The sequence below is a fragment of the Sceloporus undulatus genome, chromosome 5 (genome assembly GCF_019175285.1).
Source record: "Sceloporus undulatus isolate JIND9_A2432 ecotype Alabama chromosome 5, SceUnd_v1.1, whole genome shotgun sequence".
NCBI lineage: Eukaryota > Metazoa > Chordata > Lepidosauria > Squamata > Phrynosomatidae > Sceloporus > Sceloporus undulatus.
The window spans coordinates 3,833,592-3,847,774 of NC_056526.1; the positions used below are offsets into that span (position 1 = coordinate 3,833,592).

General features: G+C 42.5%; 1 protein-coding gene across 1 annotated transcript in view; it reads right to left on the reverse strand.

The window, feature by feature from the left end:
* UBE2H (ubiquitin conjugating enzyme E2 H) overlaps positions 1-14,183 on the reverse strand; it is a 66,969-nt gene that overhangs the window by 20,136 nt on the left and 32,650 nt on the right. Inside the window, exons 2-3 of the mRNA XM_042467166.1 lie at positions 3,921-3,997; positions 1,410-1,484 (exon numbers count right to left, since the gene is read on the reverse strand). Coding sequence (XP_042323100.1) covers positions 1,410-1,484; positions 3,921-3,997 — 152 coding nt within the window. The remainder of the gene's footprint in view (positions 1-1,409; positions 1,485-3,920; positions 3,998-14,183) is intronic.

A 14,183-nucleotide genomic window follows, 5' to 3' on the forward strand; every position in this document is an offset into this window, starting at 1 on the left:
TGGAAGTGGAGGCAAACCTTCCTTAGAGTTGGGAAGCAACAGGATCACATATGTATTTTGGGGGATACAAATACAGATAAACTGTGTGTCCCCCAGGAAAGGGACTGAAATCCATGGATTTATCACCCTGGACATGAAAATGTAAAATCTACTAATGAAAAATAATCACCATTGGCCTCTGTAATCCGCACAACACAATTCACCAAGTGTATCATCTTGACACAAGGAAGCAACCCCATTGTCAGTGAAGTAAGCTGGCTACTAACATTTCATCTTGGCCATTAAGGAATCAGAAATTCACAAATCTGATGGTGAGGGTAGGAAGAATTTCTTAATAAAATAAATAAATAATAAAGTTTTTATTTATATACCGCACCTTCCATAGATCAGGGCGGTTTACATCCAGTTGGGGAAAAAACACAGGGACATATGTCTCTGGCTGTGAGAATTCAAAGATATAGCCGTGTTAATCTGTAAAATCAGTATGTTAAGGGATCTTGTAGCACCTTTGAGACTACCTGAAAGAAAGAAGTTGGCAGCATGAGCTTTCACAGACTTATGTCTACTTCCTCAGATGCTGCAAGCTCTGGTTATCTGGCTTAGAGAGACAGGCAGAGACATGTAGCCCTCCAGGGCAACTTCAGTTACCACAGAAAGCCAGCTGTGCAGATTGCTGGTGTACAAGGTTCAGCCAGGAACACCTGCACCTGGATTCTGGACAACAGCAACAAGAAGTGTGGCATACCATTCAACCAGCTTCACTTATATACTGCTTCATACCGAATTAGCAGTGTCTCTCACAGTAATGTCACCTAGCCATTGCCATGGCTCCCAGGGTAATCCAAATCAGCTCCCATATGAACCTTGTAAATAAGACATAGCTGAGGATATTATTTTCATCTCCTGGGTCCAGCTCTGAAGTCTGACACTAAACCTCCTCCAAGGTACCACACCTTATTTTTTTTTGTTTAAAAAGCACCCAGAATCCTGTTAGCATCAGTGTTACTCAGCTGCTCTGTAATCATTACTCTAGGACAGGGGTGGCAAAGAATGACTGCATGTGCTCTCTCACTGGCTTTGTGACCCCTGAGCTCTCCAGATACCCTTGGAGTGCCCTTTGGTCAAAACAAAAAGGTGTAGTGCCTTTCCTGAATGCCCCAGGAATGATAAATAATCTTTTAACTAGATCACAGGGGCTCCCATGCACTGTTTTACATTTTTAAAAAATGTGTTGTGTTTTTTTTTAAGTGGGCTTTAGACACTTCCCTTTTTTGCCTTGTTATGTTGGATATTTTTGGAAGTCCATTTGGCCCTTGGAGGATTCAAGGGAGAGAAAACTGCTCTCTAGATCCATCTGGCTACTCACCCCATGGGAAAAACATGTAATGTGACTGTGTCTGAACCCTTACCTATTGATGGGGATTTGAAGGGGTATTTGTCGGGAAGGTCCACTCTTACTTTCCACACGCCACCTTCGTATGGGGCTGCAATAAGAGGGGGAAAGCATGTTAGTTGTACACAACCACGAAAGATTTCTGGAAAAGTCTTGCTTAGTCAGACATCTAAGACAGACATATGGCCTGAGATGGCACAAGCCCACTGGGAGTATCTCCTGAACAAGTCTTAAGAGAATCATCCAAGAGCACTGCTTCTGCGTGTACAGAAGACCTTCCTGGTAGAGCAAGCTCTTGGATTCTGAGGATCCTCTGTATCAGGGATGTACAAATTGCAGCCTGTGGGCCACATGTGACCACTGGACCACATGGTGGTGGTCCCTGAATCCACCACCAGTCCAACAAAGGTTCCACATCATTAAAAAATTCTTGGCAATTTTTGGGAAAGTTTACCCAAAACCAGAAAAGCACCCCAAATGCACAGAAATGTGTGAAATATCCCCATGTCACCCCTACAAACATACCAGAACCCCCAAACACACCTAAATATCTGTTTTCCTCTACAGTTCCACTCAGGATGACAACAGGAAGTGAGAGGAAGTCACTCACTCCTGCCCTGCATCCTTTTATCTGGAAAGAATTGTTGTAGTAGTTATGTGCCTTCAGGCTGAATCTATGGCGGCCTATCACAGGGTTTTCTTGGCAAGACTTATTCAGAGGAGGTTTGTTATTGCCTTAGAGTTAGAGTGTGACTTGCTCCAGATTACTCAGTGGGCTTCTATGACTGAACATAGTCCTATGCTCAGTTCTAGTCCTATGCTCAAACTACTGCCCCACATGGACTCTTTAGAAGGATACAGGAGCATGTTTTAAAATGCCAGTGGCACCCAGAGTTCAATATCCTAGCTATTTAACTCAACCAATAAAAAGGTATCCCCCTGAAATAATTTAGACATCCATTTTAATGAACTTGAGTTCGAAACCCAGGAGTGCAAGGTTCTGAGACAGGTGGCAATGAAAATAGTTTCAAAATTTGTCCTCCCTATGAATGCAATGAAAGAACATAAGAACTGCACTGACAAGGTACACTCAACACTAGTCCAAAGGATACCTTTTACTGTTTAAGGCCTGCAATTGAGGCGCCCTGTCCCAAATCATCTCCTTCCGAAGATGGCAGATTTTTGAGATGCATCACCATTACCTTCTTCAGCTTTTTGGTAAGAGAAGGGCCGGTGTGCTTCGTTCCCTGAATGTGGGTACTATGAAACACTGATGTTTTTAAAAAATCCAAGCATTCACTTGTGTAGTGCTGCACCTGAGTGTATCAGTATCTACGCGAAGACGAAAGATTGACTATGACTTGGAAGACATAAGAACTGACCGATAGAAAGGCCATCACATCAGAGGGCTGACCTAGTGCCCCAGTTTTGGTTAAGTTGAACAGCTGCTGTACAAATCCTGCGTACTCTTAAGGAAAGTGCAATCCAAAGCTTTCACCCTTGCTCCTTCCTCCTTTGACAAAAGTTATGCGTCTAGCTTTTTTCTTGGTTCTTCCTCCCAAGAAAAGATTTCATTTTTAAAAGGTTTAAACACTGAAGAGCAGCTTGTGAAGCAAAGCCAGGGACAGTAGGGCTGAGGTTATGAAGGAACTGTTATGTCTTAATATCCACACTGGTAATATAAAAGGGCTTCTTCTGGGGCTAATGTCTTTTGAAAGAGGTCAAAGTCTTCAATGGAAATCTACTAAGACAGCTGTGGAATATGTATGTCTAGAGAAGCCAGTCTGGAATATTCCAACCCCCTTTAAGTGCTCTAGTAAATTAGTACAAAAGAACAGGAAGGATTTCAAAGTTATCATAAAAGTCCTTAATTTTGTTGTTAACTGCTGTCAACGTTGATTTATGGCGACCCAATGAATGAGAGACCTCCAAGTCACTTTACCATTAATAGCCCTGCTCTGGTCTTAATTATTAAGCCAAAATTACTAGGGCTATCATCTGACTGAAGAAAGCTTAACCAATCATGAAATTTTGTCCAGTTAAGTCTGGGCATATATAAAAGCTGCCCAAATGTCTTTCCTTCAATCAACTGTCCACTTGTATAGAGACTGCAGCCTGTACCCCTAGAAATGTCTGAGGATTGAATTGCCCCTGATGTAGACCAGTTGGCAACAAGGCCAAAATGCATTGAGCTTTTTTAAAAATAAAACTTTTGATCATCACGCAGCATGTGGGGCTTGGTCTTCTCTTTTTTCCACTGTGAATGTTACATGAAGATGCGGATAATTGCTGGGTCACTTTGGCAAAAAGGCCATAAGTATAGGCATCAAAAGGATTTGAGAACAAATGTGGAGATGATATGAAGATTGGAGATTGTTATTTTCATCACCCCAGTCTTTGCTTTCTAGTTTTTTGTTTTGTTCCATCTTGCATTTCCCCAACATTAGCTATTAAAAAAAAATTAAGGTTTTGTTAAGCATTAGCCACATAAAGCATCACAAGAGATGAAGCATATTTGCATACTTACTTCCTTGTGGTCCATAGAACTTTACTACAAATTCATTGAGTCCTCCTAGGATTGTGACCTCGTGTTTACTTTCAATACTGGATGCATCAAAGTTAAGGAAATAGTTTATACATAGAAAGCTTGTTGAACAGGTCTCTTGAGAACCTTCTGCCTCAGGAATGGCTAACAGCTTAAATAGTTACAATACTTCCCAAACAAATATGAATTAATCCTCCCATCAATGAACTCCATTCAGAATATATTTGACATACTGTCCCTTGTTTAAAGTGCAGCGAAATATCTGACAGTTAATACAGGTGAAAGACAACAAAGTTCAAGTAAAGAATAACTACTTTTTTTTTATTTATTGTATTCCCCCCAGTTTGGGATTCAACACAGTTTACCACATTTAAAACAGACATAGCTAGTAAAACTTCACAGCATATAAAAGTTAAAAAGCAATAAAACCATTATATCATTTGAAACCAGTTGAACATATTGAAAAACAACAACAACAAATAAGAGTCCAAATAAGGCAATCTCTGTGTAGTTCTTTTGGGTCATGACCATAAGGCCATCTTATTTTTGTGAGAATGTGCATGGAACTTTGCAAAGAAAAATGGACAGTTCCTGCCCCACAGTTGCTTAGTTGCTTATAAACTAAAATTCAAGAAAGGCGAGTAAGAAAAAGGGGCAGGAGCAGAAACAGGGTAAACAATGCAAGATATTTTTTAAAAGAATTATACATACTTTGGTTTTCTTACAGTGATGGTGACACAATGCCTAGAACATAAGAGACCCTTATCTACAAGTCCTCAGTGTTACAAGCCCACAAGAGTTCTTCCTAGCCCACAGGCCCAGATGTACCTAAGTTATTAATTCACATTCAAAAGGAAGGGAGTGAGGACTTGCCGCCACCATTACCCTTGGATATTTGCAATCCTCAGGTAAACTTGTAAGGTCTCTCAAGTCAGGCTAGGTTAGCTGGTTATAACAATAGGGAGCTTTCTGAAGGCAGGACTGGCTCACACTGTCTGTGGGCAAAGGAAATTATACACACACACCCTAACATCAATGTCTCCCATCAATGGGGGCAATACATTATGGGAGGATGTGGGAACAGGGACTTCTTTGCTGTAGCATACAAATTGTGAATGGCCCTCCTTTACAGGCTTTTGTCTTCCCTTTTTCCACCGTAAACGATACGTGAAGCTTGGAAAAAGCTTTACTTGGTTGACCCTGCTCTTTTTGCAACCTGCTAAGCAAAGGGGAAAATATTTATATTTACATCTCAGGGCACAGTCCAATAAAATCCATTTAAACAGTTTATTACCACTTAAAACAGTTAAAACTAAAAACCTATTTTAAAAATCTGCCAAGATAAAACAGGATGGTTTAAACAAACCATGGTGTCATTCTGGCACTAAATGAAAACATGTCTTTTTTAAATCTAGCCTTTTATTGCAGCACTGATTTCAAATGTTTTAACTGATTTCAATTGTCTAAACTTATCAAACTGTTTTAAATCCTTTAATCTATAAAATTAGTTCTTATCTATATTGTTTAAATTATATATAATTGAGTCTGCCTTATCCAAAATGCTTGTGACCAGAGGTGCTTGGGAGTTTGCATCATCATCATCATCAGCAGCAGCAGCAGCAGCAGATGATGATTTTGAAATACCTGCATTTGCATATACGTACATTATGAAATATTTTGGACATGGGACCCTCATTTAAACAAAACAAAAAATCATTTATGTTTCACATGCACATTATATACATAGCCTGAAGGTAATTTTATAAAATATTCTAAATAATTGTATGCCTGAAATAAAGTTTGTGTGCATCAAATCATAAAAAGCAAAGGGGTCACTATTTTGGCTGCCATTAAAATAAATTTGATTTTTGGAATATTTCAGATTTTGGAATAACGGATAAGGGAGATTCAGCCTGTATAAACTGATTTTATTGTATGTCACCCTGAGATCATGGGATATAAATATTATAATAAATTAGTAAATAATTTTAAACATTCTTACAGCTGTTTTTGCAGTTTAAATCAAGAGAAAAAGGAGCCGGAGGGCATACTCAATATCTCTTAGATGCATACTGTGAGGACCCAGTTATGGGACTCTTACTCACAAGGATTTCACACCACAACATAATCTTTATTTGGCTACGCACTGCTATGCACTCTTTACATGGAACTGTAAAGAGGTTACAGTGGATTAACTAATCGAGTAGCAACTAAGGTAAGAAAAGCCCTAACTGAACAGTACTGTCTGCGAGGGAGGCCTACCCACAACTTTGATAGTTAGCGTTTCTGAATGAGGAAGTGCATTCAACAACTGCACAGAATCCACAGGAAGTGTGTGCTGTGTACCTTGAAGTTATTTCTGACTTATGGCGACCCTAAAACAAACCTATTATGGGTTTTTTCTTGGCAAGAGTTGTTCAGAGGTTTGCCATTGCCTTCCCCTGAGACTGAGAGCATATGACTTGGCCAAGGTCATCCAGTGGGTTTCAAGGCCAAGCAAGGAATCGAACCCTGGTATCTAGAGACATAGCCCAATGCTGAAACCACTATGCTATGTTGGTGGCACACCACCTAGACAGCAGATCTTGCATTGCTCCTGGTTTGCTTAGAGATCTGGAAGTCATAGCAACATGTACAATTCAAACATTTATACCTACATCTCACGGAAGGTTCCAATAAAATCAATTTAAGCAGTTTATAACCAGTTAAAACTGTTAGAACTAACAGCCTATTTTAAAAATCTGACACGATAAAGCAAGATGGTTTAAAATGAGTTGGAACAGTCTGGGACAACTTAAAGCCATGCACAAGTGCAGTTTTGGAGGGAATTAATGAGACTCTAAAGCAGTAATTCCCAAATCTGTTCCTCTAGATGTTTTGAACTTCCGCTTCCAGAATTCCTGACCGTTGACCCAGCTGACTAGAGCTTCAGGAAGTTGAAGTCCAAAACACATGAGGAACCAAGGTTTGGTTCTTGCAGTAAAGAAACAAAGCTATGCTTTTTTTTCTGGTGTAGTGCAAGAATGACACCAGTGCTGGCATCATTCAATTTTCTAAGAGGAGGATATTCTACAAGTGGAGTGTCTCAGGAGAGATGACCCTCCTTTGCTATTTTGCCTGCATTGGTGGGATTTAAAAGAGGGAATCTCAGGCAGGTCTCAGTCCTTGGTGGCTGGGAAACTATGGAATCAATTATTAAAAGGGTACCCGTTTGAGATAAAAAATGGATTTTAATTAAGGTGCTTGACCTTCCTTCAGAAAGCCTCAGGACCAGCACTTAAGAAAATTGGCTTTCCTACATTGCATTTAATGTTTCCCAGCTTGGAAAAAACATTACTTGGATGTATCTGCTGTTTTGCAACCTGCTAAGCAAAGCGGGGGGGGGGGGGGGGCACACTGCCATCACTTTTCCCCAAGGGAGAAAAGAATATAGATCTAAGATCACCACAGTGCTAAAAACAGTGCTAAAAGCAATGCCCACACCAGGAATGAAAATCATGCGGCTGTTCAGATGTTGCTAGACTGAAACTCCCAGCATATCTCACCATTGATAATGCTGGCTAGGGTTTATAAGAGCTAGTCCCCAAAACATCTGTTTCCCCGCCTTGGCCTACACTTTGAAGATCATGTAAACTGTTCTCTCTTCAAGAGACAGGACATAGCTTCTACCTTGTTGCTGCACTTTGCTATCAAATCAACTGTGAATGAGAGGCTTCCAAGACCCTCAGTCAACCACAGCCCTGCTCAGGTCTTGCAAACTCAGGGCAGCTGAGCCTTCTCAGTAATGTGGGCTTCCTCTATTCTTACTTCCTTCTACTTTACTAAGCATTATCATCTTTTCCACTGAGTCATGTCATCTCATGATGCGTCCGAAGTATGACAAACTCAGTTTAGTCATTTTGGATTCTAGAGAAAGTCAGACTTCATTTCCTCTAAGACACAGTCATTTCTCCATGGAATCCACAGAACTCTTCTCCAGCACCACATTTCAAACAAAGCTTCTACCTTGTTAAGAAAACACACTTCAATGCCAGAGGGCTGCCAGATTACTATCATCCCCGAGAGCAGGCCTTACCCATAAAACAGAACTTGAAGTACACAATTCCCCCACCACCCCCACTGTAAATTCCCTGCAGGAGAAAGCCACACATAAGCAGACAGGGAGAAAAAATTACACTTGCAAGGCTAACAAAATTCCTTTGCCCTCAAATAACCTGTTGAAAGGAACTCTTTCCAAGTACAAGTCGTGCCAAATCTGAAGCCACGCATGAGACAATAGACATGTTATTTTCAGAGCAGGCAGCTGCTGATTTCAGTTTCTTGGGGATGATGGGAAGAATGCAAAAGTACATTTTTTAGAAGTGCTGTAAGACCGACTCAGGCTGGCTTTTAGTTGCTGAAACAGGAGCAAAATAGAGAGGGAGAAACTCTGAAACCCTGTGATTTTTGGATGACAAGCCAAAGATGGAAAAATACTGTGCTGTTCCACAGTTCCCTGGAGCTGGTGCCAATATATGTACAGAAAGGGACATATACAGGAGACAAATGTATGTACAGAAGCCTTCTCTACTCTGGCACCCTGGTTACAGAAGATCCCCCCCTCAGAGGCCCAACTGGCACCAACACCAGTGTCATTCCCACACCATGTCAAGACATGGCTTTTTATGAAGGCCTTTATGAGCTTACAGTTGTAAACCACTTGGACACTGCTTAAGAGGTATGAAGTGGTATATAAATGAAGCATGTTTTGTTTATTATTGTTGTTGTGTGTCTTTGAGTTGTTTCTGACCTATGGCAGCCCTAAGGTGACCGTATCATGGGGTTCTCTTGGCAAGATTGGTTCAGGGGAGGTTTGGCCATTGCCTTCCCCTGAGGTTGAGAGCATGTGACTTGCCCAAGATCACCCAGTGGATTCCATGTCCAAGCTGGGAGTCAAACCTGGTCTCCAGAGTCCAGCACTCAAACCACTATGCTGGATCTCCAAAGGCCTCCGGGTCTATTTAGTTTCATCAAAATTAGACAATAGCTTGTGGGTCAACATTATTGCAGATTATTTTACCTGGTTTTAAACTGTCTGATTTTAAGTGAAGAACAATCAAATATATCTTTTAGCCTTCTAAAATTACTCTTATGCATATTTATTGCATTATATATTGCACTTTGCCCTGAGATCTTCAAGGCAGCATACCACTATTTTAATATATAAATAAAATGCATAGAGGCCAAAGCACTCTGGTTACCCCTAAAGTTCTTGAGAAGAAACCCTAAAACCTAACCCTCCCAAGTCAAAGAAAAGAACATTTGCTGTTCCAAATTTGTAACAGATTTTAGTTTGGATCCAAGGAACCAGAGGTTCAGATCCTAATTCCATCCTGCTGAAAGTAAGGAAAGGCTTCTATCTTGGACAAGGAGTCACAACTCACTTAGAAAGGGGAAAGCCATATTGTGGCACTCCAGATATTGTTGGAAATACAACTTGCACAATTCCTCAGCAGTGCCCATGCTGGCAAACATTCTGCACCCCTGGGCTGCACATGTGGGATGCATCCACATACATACAGCTTACCACTCCGTTCCCAGGTACAACAGACTTCCTTGTCTGGTTGCCAATGGCTGAAATTATTTTTTTTATTTACAAAAGGCTTTTGGGAACTGACTTTGTTTTTAAATAAGGAAAATGCTCTATTGTTTTTATTTCTTGCCTTTTTAACTGATATATTTTAAACGGCTTTTAATTGAACAGAAATATTATGTTTTAACATGAACTGTTTATATGCTTCAGTATCTGTTTTTGTAAACTGTTCCTGAATCCAAGTTCTGAAAAAATGGTGGGAATTAAACTAAGAATATAAACTGCAGGTCGAGTATCCCTAATCCAAAATCTGAAACCATTATTTACTTCACTTTCATTATTTATTTTATATGCCGTCTTTCTCCCAGGCCGGAACCCAAAATGGCTTTTTTCATTTTTCATGGGTGGCTGAGATAGTGACACCTTTGCATTCTGACGGTTCAATGTACACAAACTTTGTATTAAAGTACTTTCAGACTATGTGTCTAAGTACTGTATGAAACATAAAAGAATTTTCTGTTTAGACCTGGGTCTAGGGTTGCCATAAGTCTGGACCTCCAAACCGGGACAAATATAGGACAACTGTAGGACAAAAGTTTCAAATGGAGGACACTTTTTAAAAAATGGAGGACACACGAAAAAATTTGGTGGTTTTTAAAAAATGTTAATATAAATACATGTTTCTTAGGCATGATCAAAATGGAGGACATTTGGGCATTATTCCTAGACAGATGACAGAAATGGACTTTCCCTTTCTGGCCAGCCCCCCCATTCCAAACAGCACATTTGGGCATTGAACATGGCTTTACTTAACATGGCAATCTCTTGCATATTTCAGAGGCTTATTCCATAACCAAACTCTTTGGGTTTCACACTGAATATGTCAAGGTGGTTTAACAAGAAGTGGGTTTGCCCTCAGATTCAACTGTACTTCTCAGAAGTGTGTACTTGGTCAAGGGACTTTGGGTTTTTTTCACTGTGCATGAGTTTGTAAAAATGAGAGTAACTTACATTGGTTGTGCCTCAGATGCTGGCTCATTTCATCATCATCACTATTCTCTTCCTCCTCCTCCTCTTCTTCCTCCTTGTCCTTCCTCCCTCCTTCCTTCCTCCCCCTTCCTCCCTCCTCCTCCCTTCCTCCTCCTCCCTTCCTTCCTTCCTCCCCCTTCCGTCCTCCTTCCTCCTCCTCCCTTCCTTCTTCCCTCCTTCCTCCCTTCCTCCCCTTTCCTCCTTCTTTCTTTCCTTCCTTCCTCCTTCCTTCCTCCCTCCTTCCTCCTCCTCTGCCTCCCAGCCCAGGCCCAAGTGGAGGAGGAGGTGGGTGGCTGCCTTGGCGCACTCCCCCCCGCCCGCGCGCCAAGGCAGGAGGCAGGCAGCCAGCCGCCTCAGCCTCCTCCTCTGCCTCCGCCTCCCAGGCCCAAGGAAGTGCCCAGCGCGGAGGCGCGCCAGGCGGAGGAGGCGGTGGGTGGCTGCCTGCCAGTGGCTGCTGCCTTGGTGCACGCGCGCGCGCAGGGAGCACCAAGCCAGGCAGGCACCTCTGCCTCCTCCTCCGCTTGGGCCTGGGCTGGGTGGCAGAGGAGGAGGAAGGAGGGAGAAAGGAAGGGAGGCTTGGAACGGAGGAGAAGGAGGTGCGCATCCTGCGCACACCCACGCCCCCTCCCCACCTCCCCGCCACCCTCCCCCCACGCACTGCCTCCTCCTTTGCTTCCCAACGGAGGAGGAGGAGGAGGAGGTGGGTGGCGCAGCCACGCGGGGAGGCAGGGGAAGGTGGGTTGGCGCCGCGTGGGCCCCAAGCCGGGGGCAGGGGGCCAAACCGGACCGTGACTGTGATGGCCCCCTCAAAAGCGGGTTTGTCACGGGGGCCACCGGGTTATGGCATCCCTACCTGGGTCCCATTTCCAAGATATCTCATTATGTATATATAAACATTCCAAAATCTGGGGAAATAAAATTGGAATCTGTAATATCTCTGGTCCCAAGCATTTCAGGTAAGGGATACTCATTCAGCATACTTCTTTCAATCCATACAGACCCAAAAAGGGCAGCACCATCTCTCTTCTTTTTGAACTCTTTCCCCGTAAAGTGCCCAAGGCCAATGACAGGGCACAAAACAGACAAATAAGCAAACTGGCAAAAAAGAGAGCTGACACTATACTTTGCCAAGCCAACACAATCTCATTCTACCCTCACACCCAAACCCACAAGGAAAGTCAAAACCTGCACACCCAGTTCAAACCCTGTAACATTTATCACATTCATCCAAGAGGATTCCAAACACAGGATAAATAGCGTTGGCCAGAGCTGAAAATATCACACATACTTTCTTGCCAAGAAATGCCACAGTGGCCCCCTAAGGATTTCAACTATTTTACACAGCGCTGTGCCAGTTTGGCAGAATTAAAAATGGAAGCATTTCTCCACCCTGAGTTAAAACCCTTGTTCATTTCATACCAGCAAATCTTAAGTCAGGGATGGGCAAAATATGGGCTCCATGTGGCTCTTGGAACTCCAAAGTGTAGCCTCTGAAGCCCTCCTAGGTTCATTTTAAAAAAGCAAAAATTTGTGACAATTTTGAGGTGATGTTTCATACAAAACCCAGCTAAATCCAGCCCAAATCTGGCTGTTTGCTTCTGACCCCCACGAACCACTGAAGACCAGCCCAAATAGAATCCAGAAATGATATTTTATGTTATTTGATCACTGAAGTTCTCAATCTGTTACCTCCTTATTTTATCTAATTCTAGATAGACAGCCAGTGACAGCCAGTTAAGAGTCTTGGACTGGGACTTGGGATATTCGCCTCTAAGTCCCCATGCAGCCATGAAACTGACTGAGTGATCTTGGGCCAGTAATTTTTTCTCAGCCTGATGTACTTTACAAGGTTGTGATTAAAAAAAAATAGAGACAAGAAGAGCCACATACGAGGCAGAATATGCATGAATTAATAAATAAGAACACTGCCTGAAGCAGCTTCAGCTGGGCCATATCCTTTTCAAAAATGGGCAGATTCAGAAGACATTCCTTATTCTTAGTACCCTATTAGTGAAAGAACTGGCAAACATTTTCACACACAAATAGCTTTGGAAGAGAAGGGTGGAGGGTTAATCCCAAGACTGGCTGGACCTCTGTGGGCTTAAACAGAGCACATTTTGTTCAAGGCAAGAGATAATCAAACTCAGACTGTATTTGCATCTTGAATTCCTCAAACACACTCTGGCTTAGTTGGTGTCCCAGGAGGACAGGCAAAAGTTTGCAACTGCTGAAGTAACTGTTGCTGTTTGCCATGGAAAGAAACATACAATTCGGTGTCAAGATGGTTTCTGCCTTCATGTTCCTCTGCTTAGGCAATATCAACTCAGTAGACCCAAAAACCACTGCAAAAATACAAAAGTACAAAGATCTCACAAAATAAATCCAGGCCTCATTAAATCTCTCAGACTCACAAAAAATGCTTTCAGGAGTCTAAATCAAAGAAGGTGCTAGGGTTTCCTTCCTTTTCCTTCTCTCAACAACTTTTCATATTGTCAACAACAAGAAAAATCACTCCTTCAAGAATTCTGGGGGCTGCTGGATCCACCTGTTCAATCATAAGAATTAAAATTGGCCTAGCCCCTCTGCCAAGGGAAAGCTGTGGATTTCCCTTTTCAAATGTCACCTCATGGACTCATTTTGTAGCCCCAGACAGTCCACACCATCTCAGCCACTCATCCGCAATATGAAGGCGGGATAGTACATCTGTAGGCCATGCAAGTCAGGAGATTCTGGGAAACGCAGTCCAAAAAGTAACATTTCCAACCTCTGGCCTGGACATACCCAACAGCTCTTATGTATCCCTAATTCCTATCTTCACTATGATTATTTGCCCCATGCTATTCTTTTCTATCACATGCTCTTTCCTTTCTGGATTTGTCCCCAATTCTGACGGTGGCTGATGGAGAACATTCTGTCAGGTGCTGTCAGATTTCTGCAGAGGATGTCTGCTCACAGCAAAAACATGCCAGTTTTAGAGAATAGCTCCATAATGCCCTGCAGGAGAGGGGGCATATGTGTGGGCTGGGCAGCCAGCCTTTGTCTTTAACAGCCAGGGAGGATCTGCTTTCTTGCTTCCTGCTCCATAAAGGGAAAAAGAAAAACCTATAGTGTCCTGGATTTTGCAGAACTGGGGTGCAGGAGCAGCCAGGGTGGGGGTCAGGGGGTGCAATCTGGTCAGCAAGAGGGGAAAGGGCCCAGCCACGCAACCTCTTGGGTCTTTTGCTCGGTCCAAACTGACCCTCTGGGATAAATTCCCAGCCACTGATGGGAGGGGAGCAGAAACATAAGGGTATATTGATTACAAAACTGATCAAAGGGGAAGGATTAACTCCCTCACTATTTGTTACTGTTATGCGCCTTCAAATTGACTCCCATTCATTGCAACCCTCTTCTTTCTTGCCAAGCCGTTTTGCCACCATTGCCTTTTTCTAAATCTGAGAGAGTGGATTCCCATGACCGAGCGACAAGCAAGCCCTGGTCTCCTGGACTCTTAGTCCAACACTCAAACCACTGCACTACACAGTGTCCTCCGAGTCATCAGAATTAAACATATGTGTCTCTGAATATTTGAGAAGTTCAGCCTGTAGAATGAATGCCAATTATCTAGTTCTGTTCCCCCTTGAAAGGCACCATCCCTAACAAAC